This window comes from Nuphar pumila, chromosome 5, assembly GCF_984573655.1.
Source record: "Nuphar pumila chromosome 5, dmNupPumi1.hap1.1, whole genome shotgun sequence".
In the NCBI taxonomy this organism is placed as follows: Eukaryota; Viridiplantae; Streptophyta; class Magnoliopsida; order Nymphaeales; family Nymphaeaceae; genus Nuphar; species Nuphar pumila.
In genome coordinates, this window is record NC_143253.1 from 122115569 (window position 1) to 122135924 (window position 20356).

A 20356-nucleotide genomic window follows, 5' to 3' on the forward strand; every position below is an offset into this window, starting at 1 on the left:
CATCTCCCATTTCGGTCTTTGGGGTTCTGGCGCCGGCAAAATTAAATCAAAGTAGACCCCACCCACCCCGCGACAGCTCGGCCGCGCCAGGCCAAGTTGCGCTCGTCCGATGTGCGCCATCGTACGGTCCAGATTCCAGTCTCTGCCCTAGGACTTTGCCTCGGCCACGTCAGCGTCTCACTTTCCATGTAGACCGATTCAGTTGGAGGCTTCGTGCCAAGAATGTGACCAAAAATCCCCTTCCATAATTGCCATTCAACACGACTACCCTTTATGAAATGCAAGAGATAACCACCTGCGATTTAGGCTTTATGCCAGACTAGAAAGAAGTTTCCAAAGCTAGGGGTACTCTCGTAAAATGCTTAGGAAACGGGGATACTTTCAGACGCATAAGAGCCGTGAAGCCAACGTCGCACCTAACGGCGTACATCACCGAGGGCGACTCAAAAAGAGAAAACGCCGTTATCTCTCCGTTATCCTCCTTCCCCTCCCTTTGGAGCTGCGTCCAAGGCAAGGATGCCAAAGTTCGAGAAGAGGCTAAAGCACAAAAGTGGAAAAAGGGCGGTGGGGTGGCCCCATACTTGCCACCCCTTGCCAACCGCCTGCCAAATAACATCATGACACGTGGAATTGATGTGGGGGACAACCGTGCCTGATGATGTGGACTGCTACTGCGCAGGGCCCACCGCCTAGTGTCTCCACGTCACATGTATTTATCAAAATCATATCCATGGTGCCGCCCTCTCTTTTAGTCTTGGAGGCTGACATGTGAGTCCAGTTGGTTTGTCATGGAGCGGCTTGATGTTATTCACCTGTCGTACTTGTTTTTTCACATAACATTATTGAAGAAAACTATATAAAAAATTAAAGTGACCAAAGTATATAGCAGGAATGCAGAAGCTTTAGTCTAATATGGGCTTGAGCAGTATATAAATTAATGTGTTATATACATGCATGCTTGACCATCATAGAAGAAAACTATACCAACAAATTAGAATAATCAATGTAGGTATTAAAGACTGTAGAGGGGTTACATAGTTTAATGAGGGCTTAAGCAAGTTAGGTTTCTTGTATGTTAACATCTCACAAACCCACGTGGGAAAAATTGCCACTTTCATGTTAAAGATGTCTTTCACATTACCTCTCGTGGGGCTTGACAAAATTTTTAGTAAATTATTTATAAACAAATTCGAAATGACAACTTCCTGCTATGCAATCAAATGACATGTTCTTATGGTTATTCATTTTATTGGGATATTAGACCTCAATACATGTGTGACATGATTGTGCATGTGATGTCAATTGCGTACCATACCAGAGGTGACAAGGTGCATGTGTGCCCCAAGCACAAGAATACTTCCCAAAAAATGTTAAATCCAGAGCATGAAGTTGTATGCCAAGTAGTTGTCAAACACCAAAACCTGTGGTTGGAGCAAGCACTTTATCATCCCTTATCCAGTCGAGGTGTGGGGAGGCAGTAGTGGTTGCCTCAAAGGATGAGGGAATGCAGCTGCAGGGGCTTGGACCATGTGCCAAACAGTTGGTGGATAGTCCAAGCACTAGAAAACATGCTTGGGACAAGCTTTGCTTGTTCTCCCTTTCATCTCTATCCCTGTTCTGACCACCACCAACCACTGTGTTGTTCTCAAAGTAGTGTTCATTTCAAGGTGCCTTAGTTGTCTACGTCCAAGGAGTGGAGGGAACAACAGCTTTTCCATGGACGGGGTTCACATGCATGGTCTTGTCCTGCTAGCTGCCTAATTCATGCCCCGAGTCTGTCTGTTAAGGGCCCATTGGTTATACAAGGAAGGAAAAGCGATCTTTGCATAAAAAAGACTGCCTGAAACGGGAAAATGCAGGGCCCATGCACTGCTTATGTGGTGGGCTCTGCATTCTCTCGCAGACGCTCATTTCACATGAAATGGCTTTCCCACTGGGAGGCGTGAGAATCCATTTCATGCAAAAAAGGAACACTTTCTCCTTACTGAAACAAATGATCCCTAAGCCTTCGTTTGTTTCACCTATTTTACACATGAAAATAAAACCCTCCATTTTTTGTATGCAGCTGAAACAAACATGCCAATCTCATTTTTTTTTTGTGGGGGCCTACAGTCAACAATCACATATATAGTCAATCTTGTACTGTTGAGGCCACAGCTGACGAAACATGGGGCCTAGAAGAACACCTGGTTGCATAGGCGATCAGTTTATTGGCCCCGTCACCTGATCCCTAGCAACTTTGATTGATGTATAAGAGTCGCACAGTATTGTAACAGAAGGCCCTTTTATTGGAGCTATGTCACATGGTTGCACTCTACCGGCATAGATACACTCATTTTTATGAAGTTTTTCAATGCGACTAGCATAGGATAGAGATGAAATTCACAATGACATATTGGCCATAGAGACTTTACCCCTAGCATGGCAATTTAAAATAAGGCAAAAGATAAGATTGTTCTGAAAGTTACCTTAGGCATGATCCTTTTTAGCTAATTCATATGGTGCATAAATCAACATTTTCCAACATATAAATACAAAAGTATATAAATATATGACTTTGGCTTTTGGAAATGCTTCATGTTCCCATGATCTTTTAGGTTAATCCTTTAAAACCGTTCCCAGGTTTGACATACATATTCCAAATGGTTGGCATGGTTTAATTATGATTGTATTGCTTTGCGACCCCCATGAGGTTTTCTTCTATGAAGGATGAGGAAATCACCCTCGATCGACATGAGAGACCTAGTCAGGCCGGCTAAGCTTTCTGTACTTACGGTTGCTTTGGGGATAGTGTTAACCCGTGAAACATCCCTTGCTCCCACACCCAACTTCTATGAATGAAACCCTGACCACCCGTCTAGTGGCCAAGGCCCCTTGGACTGCACCAAAACCCTTGGGGCGAGATCCCATTAGGTTATCATCAACTAAAAGAAATAAAAAAGATCATATTACTTTTTTGTTTCATAACACCCGCCTGGGTCGCCCGAGTGGTAGCAGTCTTGGGGAGAAGGTTCCGATACCTTCGTCCCAAGTTCAACTCCCACAGAGTGTGTAGGTGCCTTTCATTGGTAGGCTTCATAAGGGCTTGGGTATTGATGACCCCACCCAGAGATTACCGCCTTTGGCAGGGAACTTTGTCATTAAAAAAAGAACTTTCGTTACATATGCTTTTTTTGAAACGCAAGCTGGAGTTAGGCAGGCAACAAACCACTGGGTTTTGAACCTGCAACGTTCCACCACAAGAAGACGTGCACTGACAGCTCTTACCAACCATGCGTAGGTATTAATTATTGCAGCTTATCATATCATTTTGTAAAAAGTGTAGATGAGAAGTTTCAAAAGGTGAGACCTCAGAAAAATGCAAAGGGCATTTTGCGGCTTTGTTTGGGAACTAGCAGTCGAGATGGTAATTGAGGATGTCAGATGGAGTTCATCATCAAACTGTTTTAACGTGGTTGTTTGAAAGAAAGGTATAGAGGAGATAGTTTATGAAAATGAGAAGATAGGTGAGTGAAACGATGAGGGTAACCAATAATCCCAGCAGCAGGGCAACTTTGAGTACGGCAGATACTCGGTGATGGTTTAAGATGGTTTTAGTTTCATATAGTTGTAGCTAAATGGGGGTGAGTGAGTTTGAGAGTGTTAAACGACAATGGGACTTTAGGATGGGAATAAACGAATTTTCAGTGGAATGATAATCATATTACATGTCAAATATTACAATGTATTTATACAAGAAAAAAAAACTGTGAGCTCCACGATTTTACGATGGCTCTTATCTATTGGTTATTTACAACAACAAATCTCGATCACTTCCAAAATATTAGAAGATAAGAATTTTACAGAAACCATGTTATTGAGCATTTGACTTATCCATAGCTTCACGCATAAGTTGTTGAGCATTTGGCTTATCCATAGCTTCACGCATAATCAATCAGAGAGATAATGATTAGTTTATCTCTAATATGCTCTCCTTCAAGTTAGAGCGTGGGGATTAATGATGCCCAACTTGCACTTAAGCTGAAGAAATTAATATCGTCCTAAAGGCTTGGTAAACATATTTATACACCGTAGATTTGTGGGAACAAACTGAGTTTTGATTGAGCCATTCTGATTTTTTTTTTCCTTATGACATGACAGACAATATCCATGTGCTTTGTACGCTCGTGGAACATTGGATTTGCCACAATATGTAATGTTGTCTGATTATTATAACAGAACATTAACATAGGTTGAGGATGCTTGATTCCTAAATCAATCAATAAATATTTCAATCATGTTAACTCACAACTAGCAAGAGCCATCGATCTGTATTCTGCCTCAGTTGGCGATCTTGATACAATTATCTACTTCTTTATTTTCCAAGATATTGAACTCTTTCCCAACATAGTGCAATAACCCGAGCTAGATCTTCGAGTTTTTGAACATGATGCCCAATCTGAATCACAATAAATGGATAATTGGAGCTTGTTATCAGATGACAATAGTATGCCTTGGCCAGGCGTGGACTTAGATATCGCAAAAGCCTCTGTGCTACGTCAAGATGTGGCCTCCTTGGTTTATGCATAAACTGACTTAGGATATTGACACAATAGGCTATATCAGGCCGTGTTATAGTAAGATATATCAATTGACCCACTAGTCGACGATAATGGCTTGATGAGTCATTCAATAGTTCTCCTTCCTCTAAATTAAGTTTCATATGTTGCTTCATGGGAAAATCTGACGGTTTGACCCCAAATATACATGATCTCCAATTATGTCCAATGTGTATTTATGCTAAGATAAGAAAATGCCCTTGCTAGATCTTGCCAATTCGATTCCCCAAAAATATTTAAGTGCTCTTAGGTCCTTGATGCAAAATGCATTATTTAGAAGGACCTTTAGTTGACCAATTTTTGCAGTGTCGTCTCCAACAATGAAAATACCATCAACATATATGAGAGCAAATATGCATCTATGCTTTGTGAAGCAGGAAAACAATGAATAATCAACTTTAGATTAGGTAAAACCAATCCCTTTAAGAAAACTCAAAAATTTTGCAAACCAATTTTGAGATGACTATTTGAGGCCCTAGAGAGATTTGTTGAGCCGACAAACTCACTGCTCCCTTTGTCGACTAAAACCAAAAGAAAATTTTATGTAAATTTCTTTGTCAAGATCTCTGTGTAAAAATACATTGTTGACATCAAATTGATGAAAAATCCAATTCTTGATGGCAGTTACTGCCAATAAGCACTGAACAATGACGAGCTTAGCCACGGGAGCAAAAGATTTATAGTAGTCAAGGTCCTCTATCTATGTATAACCTTTTGCAACAAGACATGCTTTATAACTCTCAATGGTTCCGTCCGATTTGTACTTCACCTTATAAACCCATTTGCAATCGATAGAACATTTACTTGGTGGAAGATGTGTAATCATCCAAGTGTGGTTGTCTTCGAGGGCTCAAATTTCGGCTGCCATCTCTTCCCTCCAATGATCACACCCTATAGCTTGGGCAAAGGTTTGGGGTTTGAGATTTTTATTAATGGCTACAAATAAGGCATAGTGAGATTGAGAGAAATTTTTATATGTGAGATAATGAACAAGATGATACATTGTACCTTTCTGGTTGACACTCTGAGAGTCTGATGTGGGCAAGCAAAACACAATATAGCATTTATAATCCTTGAGATGAGTGGGTTGGGTTTTCTCCCTAGAGGATCACCTGATTAGAACAGAGACAAGTGGTTCTCACTGAGTCGAAGAAGAAGGGTTTGGATTGACTGGAGATGGATGAATAAATTCAAATGGATTGAGACAATATTATGAACTCAGTATGCTGTGATTTAGAGAATCTGGCATAATGCCGTTCTGAGTATCAGTTTCTTGGATTGAAAATGGACCATATGGTGTGGAATCAAAAGAAGGAATAAGTAGGATAACATTTCTATTATTAGATGATACTCATATATCAGATCAGAATGGAAAAACATGTTCATGAAAGATCACATCTCTACTGGTGAAAGTAACATGAGACTCAAGGTCATACAGACGATATGCAGCTTGGCCATATGGATATCCAATGAAAATGCATTTTCTCGCTCTACTAGCAAATTTGTGGGAGTGATTTATATTGTGAGCATAGCATAAACACCTAAAAACCTTGAGGTGTTTATAATTAAGACTTTTCTCGAATAAAATATCATGGGGAGTTCGTCCATTAAGAGCTTTGCTAGGGACATGATTTATGAGATATGCTACAGTCATGATACATTCCCTTTAGAATTTGATAGAGAGATATGCTTGAAAACACAAGGCTTGAGCCATATTGAGAAAGTTTCGGTGCTTGCGTTAGACCACTCCATTTTGTTGAGGGGTATATACATAGCTATGTTGATGAAAAATACCCTAGCTGAAAAAAAATCACTCTCATTATCATTTCTAACCTTTTGTATTTGAATTTTAAATTGGGTTTTGATCATGGAAAAAATATCTTGGATAAGGAAAAAAGTTTTGAATTTATAACGCAATAAGTAAACCCGAGTTGAGCGAGAGTAATCATCTATAATAGTTAGAACATAATATGCACCGGATAATAATGAGGTTTGATATCCTCCCTATAAATCAATATGAATGAGTTCAAAAACTCATGTAAAGTTAATAGCACTATTTGGAAATGGAAGGTACGATTGTTTAGCCAGAGGATAAATTGAGCATATTCCATCAAACTTGCAAGAATTCATTTTATTAGAATCAACAAGATACTAAAAACGAGAATGCGAAATGTGCCCAAGATGATAATGCCAGAGATGAGCAAGACTGAAATTAGAGAGTGCGACTCAATTCTTGATTTCAAACATATAAAGGCTACTTTGCATTTTACCCGCTCCAATCATTTGCTTCGACTGACAATCTTGAAAATTACAAGATCCAGTGGTGAAAACAACATCACATTGTAAATCTTTTGTCAATTTGCTAGTAGATATCAAATTATACTTGAAGCCAGGGACACATATGACATCAGTTAGGCACATTTGTGAATTGATGCTTACACTATCAATGTGGGTGACTGGAGCAGACAATCCAGTGGGTAATCCTATTGGTGGACAAATAATGGGTCATGACGAATGTAATAAATCTAAACCAGAAACTATATGATCGGTGGCCCCAGTGTCTATTATCCGACAAGAAGAGCAATAAAGGAAGGCTAAAGTTTTGCCTGCTAGGTTGACTTGTGGTTTCGATTTGCCTTGTGACATAAGAGTCGTGAGATGTTTATATTGTTCGAGTGTGATCTGAGGTATGTCAACTCCTTTACTTGATGTAGCCAAATTCACCCTTGCACTTGTGTAGCCATTATTGGTTGAATTTGGATAACCATAAAGTTGATAACATCGAGCCTTGATATGACCCAATTTACCATAATAATCACATTTGGCTCTTGAACGATTTGGACGTGATCTTGGTTGAAAAGTTCTTGGATTCATGCCTTTATCATCCTTATGCTCAATTGTGTCATCCAACAAGATCTTGGATTCATGTCTTGTTTCCATGTCGAATAATTATCCCTAGTTAAAACCTGGGATACCAACACCGTACATGGGTTATTTGAGTGATGCAAAAAATATGGACTAACTATAACGCCTCAAAATTTTAACCCTTAAATTTTAGAGAAAACTTTTTGTCTTTTTAAAACAGTAAAAACAACTATTTTCTTTGGGTTAAACATTCTGATGGGTTACAATATAATCAATCATTATAGCTGAATTAAAATGTGAACATTAAGATTTAATTCAGTTTCAATAATTTAAAATACATATCAGAGTAATTTGATAACAATAATTATTTTTTTAAAACTATCTCTGAGAAAGGAAAAGATTGGCTCTCGATGTCGCCTAAGCATTCTGCATCTGCTCCATAGTTGCACATCATAATCTACCTGAAACCTCATAAAATGGGTCACACTCATGAAATCTTAGTAGAAAATAACATACTTGCATAATGTATGATATCAGAATACATTCAAACACTGCCTCAGATATATCAATCATGTCATACACATCTTAGCAGACTATAATATAAAAATTATGCTAACAATTAAAATAACAGATTAGTTATACCATTCATGCTAAGTTTTGCATCAACATAATAAATTATGCATATGCATGAACTTACCATTTCAGTATTGTGGATCTTTCATGCATGAATAACTTCTTATATTCATTTATTGTTTTCTTGCTTAAATGATACATGTCATGTTCTATCTATATGCAATTCAAAATTTTGTTTCACTTGCCAATATCTGTTTGTGGGTACAATACAAACTCTTTTAAATAGAGGTACAACCCAGGTTTGTATTTTCAAACAATTGTATCTTATTATCTTGCATGACACCCCAACTGTATATACTCCAGAGAGGGAATATAATTTTATAAAGAGAGTTTCTAACTCTTGCAATCTCGATATATCAGATTTTTCTCATGAGTCTTACATACCACACCGTAGACAAATTATGGTAGTTTCTCCAGTTACTGGTCTTGTGGATGTAGGACAAAAGCAACCTTCCATGCTAAGCCAAAAATTCTACAGAATCGTCAGTACCATGTTTACTCTCACTAAGCCCCAAGAGAATTAATTTTATTTTGATTTCTTAATTAATTTTTTTGTTAATTATGCCAATGCAATAATATTTATTACCCTCTATACATGCTTTTGATTAGTCTCTACCATAAAATCAATACAATAATGCAATCATTATGCATTTACATAGTCAAGGTAGGCTAAAAATTGATATTTATGCATGCTCAATTCAATCAATAATGAAATGCATTCATTTAATATGCATATTAGTCAAATATCTCATTTAAGCATAAAAAAACATGTTGCAAAAAGTAAAATATAACTCGGCATTAACACATGCCATACTGTGTAGTTCGAATCCCTATTAACCCGATTTTGAAAAACTCACAAAAAATCATAGGTACTGAATTTAATTTTTAAAATTTTACTGAGGTTGACCCATCATCTTAGGAACACAATCTAAGAAACAAAATTGCAAAATTCATTGCAATAAAATTAGAAAATTTCTGGAACTGAACCCTATTCAAAAAATATATCAGACATATCCTGTTAACAACAAAAATTTAATCCGGTTTGAGGAATTTCTCAAGATTGACAGAAAAATCTTTTAACAAGATTCTTTTTACTGAATCTTTTTATATATGTTATCGTTTACCCATATTTTTCACAATATATTTTGATTAGTTTTGATTAGGGTTTTAGAGCTTTCAAAATCTTTAATCGGAACAGTCTTGCTGACATGACAAAAAATATATGACCTGTTGCAATGGATGTTTCGACCTCCAAATTGAATCAAACGGGAAAATACGTGATTCTAAATTCAAGCCAAAGATGTTTAGAATACTCTAATATTTTTATTTTTATTTATTGACCTTATGTTTATGGAGATTTTTTTTCTGAGACTGATCAGAATAAAAAAATGAGGACAGAATAACCAAGATCTAAACTCATGCAAGATCTATTAAGCAAGAACAAAAAACATGGTGAAACTCATACAATTATGATTTTTAGATACTCTAAACACATTTACAACATTATACAACACATCTTTGATTATATTTAGGCTAATATTGCTAAACCATTAATAAACATAATCCAAAAATCATAAAACCTTCGTAAAATATCTCAAATACAAATTTAAATATGCAAGAATCATAAGAGACATCAAAATAACATAGAATCATGGATTATTTATTCAATAACATGATGTTTAATCATGCTATACATGTCACAATCTGCCATATATGATCAGATTAACATTCTTTATCATAAAACATCAAAATCCTAAAATATTTTTGGCAAAACCTTCTTCAAAATGATTTTCACGTATTTTTGACCAAGATCTATGCAAAAGACATATTTATAGCATCAAGATCTATGAAAAAATACTCAAAAACATGCTTCTACATTCATTATTCATGTTGAACAATCAAATGAAATATAAATCTATATATTCACATGATTTTTGCTTTTTAAGGTTTCAAAATTAGTTTTTTCCAAATCGTTTTCTCAAAACCGATCTTCCAAAATACCATTTTGGGTTTTTGAAAACCTTTTCATGTAGATCTAATAGCCATAGATGTTCTAGGCATAGATTATATGAAGATCCAAGCCCTAGATCAAAAAGAGGGCATGCTAATGCATCCCGAAACAAAAAATTATAAAAGTAGAGATTCCGTACCGAAAACACGCTTTACGCAACGATATCGTCACTTTTTCCTCTACTCATACTCATTCTGGGCTAGATTAGACATTCACCAAGGTGGTTGCAGGGCTATCAAATCGACTATTTAAATGTCTAATTCTATTGAGTCTTTTGGTCTATAGGTCTTTCGAAAGGTTACCATGTCACTAGATTCCAAGCCAGGATAAGAAGACCCTACTTTTCTTCTCTAGCTTAATCAATTTCAAAATTTAATAAGTTATGACCATAATTTATTTACTTATTTTATAAAAAAAAAATTAATAGATATTAATTTTTTATATTAGATATGAGACTCTTGCCTAGGCACATTTATAAATAGAGACCCTCATGATAGGGATGTGCATTTCTCTCTTCTTCTTCCTCACATCTCCTTCTTCCTCTAAGCTATTAGAAAAATTCACATGGTGGTCCTAGATTTAATCGTATGCATATGGATAATAAAAAAATTTAGTCGATATCGAAAATATTGATTTTTAACCTACAATTAGGCATGAACTCCGGTTGATGATAAAATACTCAAATCAACACTAATTTGGGTATATAGCTAGTCGATTTTGATGCCCTTGAAATGAGGAATATCAAGGTTAACTTTGATGTAACAGGTGAGCCATCAATCGACCGAAATTTTTGTCAAAATAATAATAACGTTGTTCAGAGCGTCTGACTCTATATGTTAAATCCAATGAGGTTGGATCCAAATATCTTAAGTTATATCTAACACAATTAGTCCTTAATTAGATCCAAATATCATGGATTATATCCAACCAAATTAGGTTAGATCCAAACATCATGAGTTAAATCCACTACCTAATATAAGGTTCAAATCCATATTAGTCTCGAATGCTAGAATTTAGACTGAAATCCAATATCTATAATCTAAACATACTAAAATCATTTACATTCTTTTTTAGTCTATATATTTTATATTTTATAATTATTCTTGTATTGTTCTTCATAACTTGAGACTTAATTTTCTAATATTTCAAAATAAAAAAAAAATCAAAAAATTTAAGAAAACCAAAAAATTGCATTAATGTCATAGATACAGATAAAGTTCATCATTTATTCATTTTAATTGCTAAAGAAAAATCTTGGGTTTTACACTAACGACTGACACCATCGATGAATCCCCTTTGGTGTTGGTTGATTTCACAATCTGTGCAACCATTTTTCTAATTAGCATTAAACACGCCCCACCGTTGCGATCAAATCGACTCTCTCTTCCATTAGAATATCATGGCTCTGATACCATGTTAAACGACAATGAGATTTTAGGATGAGAATAAACGAATTTTCAGTGGAATGATAATTACATGTCAAATATTACAATGTATTTATACAAAAAAAAACACTGGGAGCTCCACGATTTTAGGATAGCTTTTATGATAGCTCTTATCTATTGGTTATTTACAACAACAAATCCCAATCACTTACAAAATCTTAGGAGATAACAATTTTATGCAACCATGTTGTTGAGCATTTGACTCATCCTTAGCTTCACGCATAAGTTGTTGAGCATTTGGCTTATCCATAGCTTCACGCATAACCAATTGGTAAGATAACGATTGGTTTATCTCTAACAGGGAGTCATTACTCGAGGTGTGCATCACTTATTATAACTTCAAAGCAGCAGTCTTTCTATTTACCGAGGAGGGGGGCAGCTGAGAGATCTTAACCACTTTGGGGAGATAGTTTTTGTGGTTGTAAACGCTGGGTGAAATGCTTGGGGAGATGTTGAGTTCAGGTAGTTCCTTTTCATGAGATTTTATGGTAACATGGCTACAGGGGTTCCACACAACTGGCTAAGTAGGTGTCTAAGATATAGGGTACCGCAGGTTCCATATCCGGGGCGTCCTTCCTTTGCCACAAGGCTGAAGATGGGAGTACTACTAGCGAGGGGTGTAGTCGACCTCAGGAGTTTTTACAGGTGGAAGTCTGCACTAGAGCCAGTTGAATTCACACTCATGCTGATTGCAGCCAATGAGAATCGGGTATTTCATTGGCTTAGCAGATAAAAAGAAAAAAAAAATCAAAGAAAAAAAGTTAGAATCTGATCTCTCCTCTCGTTCCATACTTTTTCCACAACCAGACTCGGCCAACAGGATATTGGCTAATAAGATTCAGATTCGGATGGAGAGAGCACAGTGATTCAATGACTTACATGCATTCTGATTTTAAAACCCATCAGAATCCAACATCCATTAGATTCAGTTTTGAAATCCTAAACCAAATCCATTTTTTTAACATTAATCAAATTCTATTTCCTTTACCGAATCTGACTAATCAAATTCAGATTCGGGCTGGATATTTGAAGCAAATCAAAGGGGCTCGATTTACATTAAAATTTTACTCAACTATGATTATTTAAGAAAAATGAGAAATAACTAGGCAAATGCAAGAAAATAACTGAAAAACAAAAAAATAACTGAATTTCATATTCCAATCAAATCCACCATTTACAAAGATCCCTCATTTATAAATAGAAGAGATTTTCTTAAAAAGATAAAACTTATCATGATGTAATAAGATCTGGATATTGAATCTAATACATAAATCTAATATCCATTATAAATGAACCAAAACACAAAAATGATCTAAATTCTAATGGATCAAAATGATAAAATCCAAATTATGAATCAAACCCAAATGAATTCTTATGGACCCGGGTCTTCTGCTCTGCTCCTATATTGAACAAAATCTGATCATTGACATCCCAAACCACAACCACCACATCCTTTTTCTCAACATCATGGCACCTTCCAACTATAATGGTGAAAAACAACCCAGGCAGAATTGCAATAACATGGCTAGTAGATGTTCATTATGTTTATGCAACTTATTTTGGGAATGTGAGTTCATTAGGTGATCTGGGTTTGGCCTGGGACAATTTAGTATTTCCAAGACAGGTTTTGATTGCGAACCACCTCGATTCAAAAAGGAAAAAGTAGAAATTTCTGTGGAGGTTTTGGTTGGTGGTGGTGTGGAGACTTTTATGGCTTGAACCCAATCAGCATATTTTCAGGGGTTCTATTAGCAATCCTGATTCTAAGCTGGCACAGCTGAAGTGGAAGCTTTCAAGCAGGGCGCGTAGGAAACTCATGACATTAGAGATTAAAACCCCTCGGCTGCTTCCATTAGAGATTAATGCTTCAGCCTCAAGGCAAGGGACGTACAGTCTGAGTATCAAACTCATGACATCCTTCAACTTGAATGCCTTAAGCCAACCTACCTATCCAGATGTGCGGAGCCCTTGTGGGTTGCAATAAAAGGTCTTCCTCACAAAAATATAATTTTTCAATGCATTTGGATTTCACATCAGCTCACACGGTTTGGAATCATATGGGGGCAAAAATCTGAACATTCTCAACCAAGATTAGGAACTTCTTTCATAGTTTACATAATAATCTTGCTGCTAATGTAAAGGCAAGGCCTGATGATTAAACAAACCAAAAATGTACAAACAAACCACACAAGATTATCATAGTTCTCTACCCAATGAAATTTAATTCGTAACTCATGGCTTCCATTTTAGTGAATTAGTTAAGTGGCTAATTGCAGAATACTTACTTTTAATTAGGTATATTTTCTGAGACTGATAGCTCCAATCCAAAACAAACTTGAAGCAGAAAAGAAAAATCGCACCAAGTAGTGGACACATTTCCTATTGGAGATGCAAATCATTGCACAAACGACAGCATCACCGAGGTTTCAACAATAATGCCATGTTTGGAAGCCCTGCATTGAGATGGAAACACTATTTTCATGTTTTGCCAAAATGTGGGGTCGAGGATGGAGTTGACAAAAATATCCTCCTGTGAAGGGCACTGAAAGTGTGGTGTTGGGGCTGCCAACTTCATTCCCCAATGCAATGGTTTTGCAAAAACACTGCTCCCAAACAGCAGCGAGCATCAGAATAATGGAGGAAACTGTGTCACACCTCCGATTCAAGGCTCCCAGACAGAGCCTAAACATCAACCTCTTGCTCCAGTGGCTATGAACAGAAACAAGCTAACAGAAGCACAACAATCCAAAGGTACAAGTGCGTATTAACTACCTTATAGTCACGTCTGATTACCTTATGTTCAAAGGAAAGGAAAAGAAAATCCAAGTTAGAGAGGGATGGGAAATTTTTGCAGTATTCTTCCATAAAAAATGTCCTGCTATTTCTAGAGTAAAGGATTCTAAAAAACTTAGTTGTTTGAAGAACATCAAGTCTAGCTTTTGAACTTGATAGATGGAGAGAAAATAAAGACCATGAAAAGCAATAACTGTTCAGTTACCCGGTGTGGATGTTCAGCATTCAGTGATGCGAAAAGAGAAGATAATGAAGAAATTGCTCAGCAGAGAAAGACAAATAAGATCTAGTGTCATGACAGAAGGGAATGATTAATTTTACGAGATGAAGTCTCAGAAAATTCCTATGTTTATGAACACTGGACATAGGAATTGAGTAACAATGGACCATGCAAGTCCCATAAATTCGGAGTGGTCAAATTACTTATACAAAATCAATTCCTTAGTTTTTCCTAAGCTCCTGAAATCATCCTGCCCAGGTATAGCAGCACAATACAAATGGAACCCAATAGTTCAATATAACAACCCTCCATGAAGGGGAAGAAGAAAACCAGCACGTCAGTTGCATCATTTACTGCATGTTGCTGTAAGAGTAAGAAATACAAACTATTGACAAAATTTGAGGTTTTGGTACCCTGTGCTCTCAAAGCACACACTCCACATTTCACTGGCTTTTTTATTCCGCAAAACCCTTCAATAGAAAATGCTTGACTCAAGGCTAGAGATGTGTATTGGACAAGAGCTGTTAGACAAGTAACATGATTTTGAACAGAAGGCCATGAATAAAAGAAGTGGAAAACAAAAACAAAAATATAGAGCTTCTAACATACTCCAGCTTATCAAAGAGGAGTAATTTTTAAACGAACATGCACGTAAGCCTAAAAAATCATGAAATATTCTCCTTGAAGGAAAGATTGAAATATGGTGAGAGCATCAGAATGATCTTACTTAAGAAGAGATAAGAAGGCAATAGACATTTTAGCATATACCATCTGCATCCGACTCATTGCAAGAAACCAATGTTCTATAAAAGATGTCTGACATGAATAAAATGTACACAAACACATTAAAATGACGTATCCCAGTCACATTCTAGTACATTGCTATCTCATTGCCAAATGAAAGCATTTCCCCACAAGCTGCAAGTACATGACTTCTTTTCCTGTATCCCAAATAAAGTTTAATCATTATGGAACTGTCCTCCCCATCCAGTTGGAAATGTACTACCACATTCCAGGAGAACATGCACGTAGAAACTGTTCTCTTGACAAGTGCCCACAATAGAAGTTTATTAGCTGGATTGCCACCTAATAGGAAAGTACCTAGCCCTAGCACTAAACACAACCCACAAGGATCCAGACTATATTTATGTTTTGGCAACAACCTTCCCCAAAATCCACAAGATAGTGATAAGTGATACAAAGTAATGAAACAATCACAACCTTTCATGGTACACAGTGTTGGTAGACTAGAATATTATTATTATTATTATTATTATTATTATTATTATTACAACAACAACAACAACTACGCCTTCATCCCAAAACAATTGGGGTCGGCGATATGAACCAAAAAAGAAAATCATTCTGGGTCTTCCACATGAATCCTTTTCCTCCAATCATTTTTATCCAATGCCATGTCCTTGGTGAGGTCGGCGATTATTATTATTATTATTATTATTATTATTATTATTATTATTATTATTATTATTATTATTATTTGGCTAGCCCAAGGGAAACAAAACTACATGACTGCACATTAGCAGGCCTCTGGTGGTAAAAGTTGGTAGATTAGATATTATAGCAATACTGCATCAGTTGGCACTTCAAGTTGTTTCTTTCTACCTTTCTCAGTTTCACAAGAAGAAATAAAATTGGCATATATAACTTCATCTGAAACTGCATTTTCTAACTTCATGTTAAACTTACTGAGTTTTTATATGCACCAAAATCCATATAGCACGGCACATGGATTGACCAGTTGGTTTGGAATATGTGCTGTAAAGTTTAACACAAAAAGGTCTAGTTATTTGTCAGTCCTGTTTCACCAAACTCTACCAAAGAAAGCATAGCTGGCAATTGGTTCACATTAACTTATGTGTTAATGTAGGTTGGTTCTGATTCCAAATGATAACATTATTAGGAGATAAGAGACAAGGACCGCTTTGTGCTGAGGATGAATAGGTCTACGCTCCAACATCCCTACATGCATACACAAAATGATGACGTCAAAAGGTTTCATATGCAGTGATTACCATCTTGTCTCCACAACGAGGACCTCAAGCAGTTAATGTTTCATAAGCATAGCATTTCTGCCAAATTGAAGATGAACTTTAGTTTTGGTAAAATCCAGAAGAATTTCACATATGCTAGTAAGCCACCTGAAAACCCATGCAGATCACTTCAGAATCGACATCGGAATCCTGTTCTTCTGTGTTTCATAATGGTGAGCCAGCAGCCATTCTGTGTTTATCTTCACCACATCACCTACTAAAGAGACAATTCTTTCTTCCTCAAACTCTTTCAGCTGTGGAGGTTTCACCACCATTAGCCATCTGACAAAATGAACGAGGACAACCAAAGCTAGCTAGCCTTTAGATGTACCAACTTGGAACTTGTAAAACCATACCACAAGAAAGAATGGAGCGATGGGCCAACAAGAGCTTGCATTTTATCATTTTCTTCTCCATTTATGCAATTTACTAACTCTAAAATCCCAATACCATTATTCGAGGTTGAGGTTTCAAAGTTTTCAGATGAACGATACACAAACCAAGACATTTACCTTATGAATTCCAAGAATCAACATAATATCAAGAGACTCATTAACCACCATTAGTGATATAAAACTCAGAATCTGAAGCTTTCGTGCTTACAGGAGATCATTCTTTTAACATGGAATGTCATAGGCCCTTTAAAAATAAATATAGAAACATTGAATATGATCTTCTATATTCAGACAAGGACTGTTCAAGTTCTATGGAAAGCATTTTGAGTTGTCCGAAGTCATAGCAACAGTCAACCATTTCGGCTTCAAAACCATAAAAAGCAAAAACATATGAACATCATATACATATAAAATGGCCATGACAACATTATTGACGCCTTTCCAATTACTATGATTAAAGTGCAAGAACTTATAAGATTGAGCTGAACTAATGAATGGGATGGTGCTATATTCAATACACAGATCAAATATGTAATCAAGCTTCAATTCCTTTTCAATTTGTCCATTACAGATTGAAAGTTGACAAGCTTCAGCTTAAAATCAGATTGCATGAGGTCCAGATGTTTCAGAATACAACAAACTGGATTCACTTTTCAAAGTAAAGAGAATGACACAAATAGTACAAGGCTGAATTCTATCTAATACAAAATTCAGTAATTTTTATGCAGTCACTATAGTATATCTGACAGCCCATTCATAGGAAAAAGCAAAAGAAAAACATATGACAACCAACTTGAAAGACCAACCCTAACTAAGAATCGGTTGGGAAGACTCATTGATATAGAATTGACTGAAAACCACACAAAATAAAATGACGAAACAAATAAAAGTAAACCCTCAGCAGCAGGAAGATTTGATCTTCTTCTCCTCTGATTCTTCCTTCTGGCCATCAACAAGGTTCACCCTGTTCATAGACAATTCTTTCTTGTAATTTTCAGAATTCAGGACCTTTCTACTCACATTGCTGTAAATCTCCTTGATGACAATCTCAAAAGCCGCTTTGACATTTGTTGAATCTAATGCAGAGGTCTCCATGAAGAAGAACCCTTCTTTCTCGGCAAGCTCCTTCCCTTCCTCCACGGTCACATCCCTAATACTCTCTAGATCACACTTATTCCCAACCAAGATTCTTGACACCGTAGTATCCGAATGAGCTGCATATGTTTCACCACAGCCCAACAAAATCAAAACAAACACGTCAAAGAAAAACCCAAAAGAAGAAATAAAACTTACAGATCTAGAAAAGCAAAAGATTTCCACTAAACCCATCAATTCATCTTTCTGAATCTTTTGATTTTTATCGACTTTGCAAAGAACAACTTCAAATATCATAAGTGAAAGAAGAAACATATGGATAATTTTCTCACAAGAAAACTGAAATTGATTCTCATGATGTTTCTGATCCACCAATTTAGAAGAACAAAATCAAAGCTCAAAATGAAGCACCAAACTCCCAGAAAAACGCAATGTTTCAAAATCAATCATAGACTACCAACTCCGATGCCCTTAACGAATGACCTAATTAATTAAATCCCATATAACAAAGACCCAAAAAAATCAAACTAGGAGAAATCTCTCAAAATTCAATAAAGAAAAAAAAAGGAAACAAATCAAATGAATGTAGACCCCAGAAATGAATTCCCATACAAACCATGGAGATCAATTCTCACTGACCCTTTTCATTGAACAACAATTTCCACAAAGCCCCAAAAAGAGCAACTCCAGAGAGTAAACAGACATAAACCATGAATGCTTTGCACTACAAAATAAACATGTAAACCCCAAAAAGCGTGACTAGAAAGCCGACCCAAAACCCAAATCAAAATCACAAATTTCCCAATCCCTCAGAAAAAAGGAAGAGAGCAGAGGCAGGGGAAAACCATACTCTGGAGCTCCTCGAGCCATCGATCGACGCTGTCAAAGGTGGTCCTCCGGGTGATGTCGTAGACGACGAGGGCGCCGACGGCACCCCTGTAGTAGGCGGAGGTGACGGCCCTAAACCTTTCCTGGCCGGCGGTATCCCAGATTTGGGCCTTCACCTCCCTCCCATCGATCTCCATGCTCTGCGTCTGGAACTCCACCCCGATGGTCGCCTTCGAGTTCGCGTTGAACTCGTTCCTCGCGAACCTCGACAGCAGGTTCGACTTCCCCACCGCCGAGTCACCGATAATCACAACCTTGAACAGGTAGTTCTGCCCTTCGTCTCCGTCCATCCTTCCTTCTCTGCACCTCCACACCCCACTATCCCAACAAAATCAAATTCAGATCACCCACTATGGGATCTCTTCTATTCCTGGTGGTGGACCTTGATTCAGATTGCTTCTTTCTTTTTCTGTGTCTCTGACCCTGTTGGTGGTGAGTGGAAATCTTCTAAATTGAGAGAGAGAGAGAGAGATTGAGAGAGAGAGAGAGTAAAAATTACCAGCCATCATTGAAGGAGTTATTTCGCACACCGAAGCGTAAGTAATTGGATCGCCCACCATTAATTAATGGTTGGAAATGCCACATGGGTCGATATTGTTTCCAGTTGGGCATTGTCATCATTTTTCAGTGTGGAATGGACATACAAAAGATCTCTCTCCCTCTAAGAAGTAAGAAATCCATGGAAAATCAATCACCGTGAGATGTGGAGCCGACAATACGCAATGAGAGGGAGGGGGCATCTCTCGCGTCAAATGGTAGGCACAAAAACGCGTGGGTGAATGAGATCTCTGCCCGCATTTCACGCTCGTTTGTGTCGTGAAGTACATAATGGAATACTGTGGTCAATAGGCGTCAAAATGATTATAAACGGCGATCTATTTGCGCCAAGACAGGTGAACTGTCAGGAACCAATTTGATTTTTACATCCGTTTAAAAATCAATTTGGATCTAATAGATCTGTAAATGACAAATATTTTACACTACATAATAAACTTCAACAAATTGGCTGTGACAGACTAACCTCTCTCTCTCTTTCTCTCTCTCTCTCTCTCACACACACATAACGGTCAATTGCTCTCCCAAACTTAAGATTACTTGATATCAATCATATTGCTTTTTTATGTTCTACTGTCTGTTTTTTATAACTCTTAGTAGATGACATTTATTCGGTAAGGAGTTAATTAGATTAAGATAGGTTTTCTTACTATTTAAAGAAGGAAGAGGGACATTAGTGTGTCAATTGCTTTATAAACTTTTTAAAAATTACACACTCGTTTTATTGGGTTGTATCATGCATGCCATTTTTAAATTGTCAAGATTTTTGTCATGGAGTCCCCATCACGCACAAGAGAGAGAGAGAGA

The 20356-nt window shown here is 36.9% G+C and overlaps 1 protein-coding gene across 1 annotated transcript; it reads right to left on the reverse strand.

Moving 5' to 3' along the window:
• Positions 1-17593: 17593 nt before the first annotated feature.
• On the reverse strand, positions 17594-19508 carry LOC149838448 (ras-related protein RABA5c-like). The gene is made up of 2 exons (XM_090006599.1): positions 18957-19508; positions 17594-18225 (listed from the first exon to the last, which is right to left on the reverse strand). Exons 1-2 carry the CDS (start codon positions 19282-19284, stop codon positions 17909-17911), a joined length of 645 nt encoding a protein of 214 aa, XP_089862725.1. The 5' UTR covers positions 19285-19508; the 3' UTR covers positions 17594-17908.
• Positions 19509-20356: the final 848 nt, after the last annotated feature.

Bases quoted from the DNA above. Each gene is read 5' to 3' on its own strand.
- LOC149838448 (XM_090006599.1), bottom strand. From the start codon at position 19,284: ATGGACGGAGACGAAGGGCAGAACTACCTGTTCAAGGTTGTGATTATC. The intron at 18,226-18,956 runs GTATGGTTTTCC...AAACATATGCAG, and splicing joins ATGGCTCGAGGAGCTCCAGA to CTCATTCGGATACTACGGTG.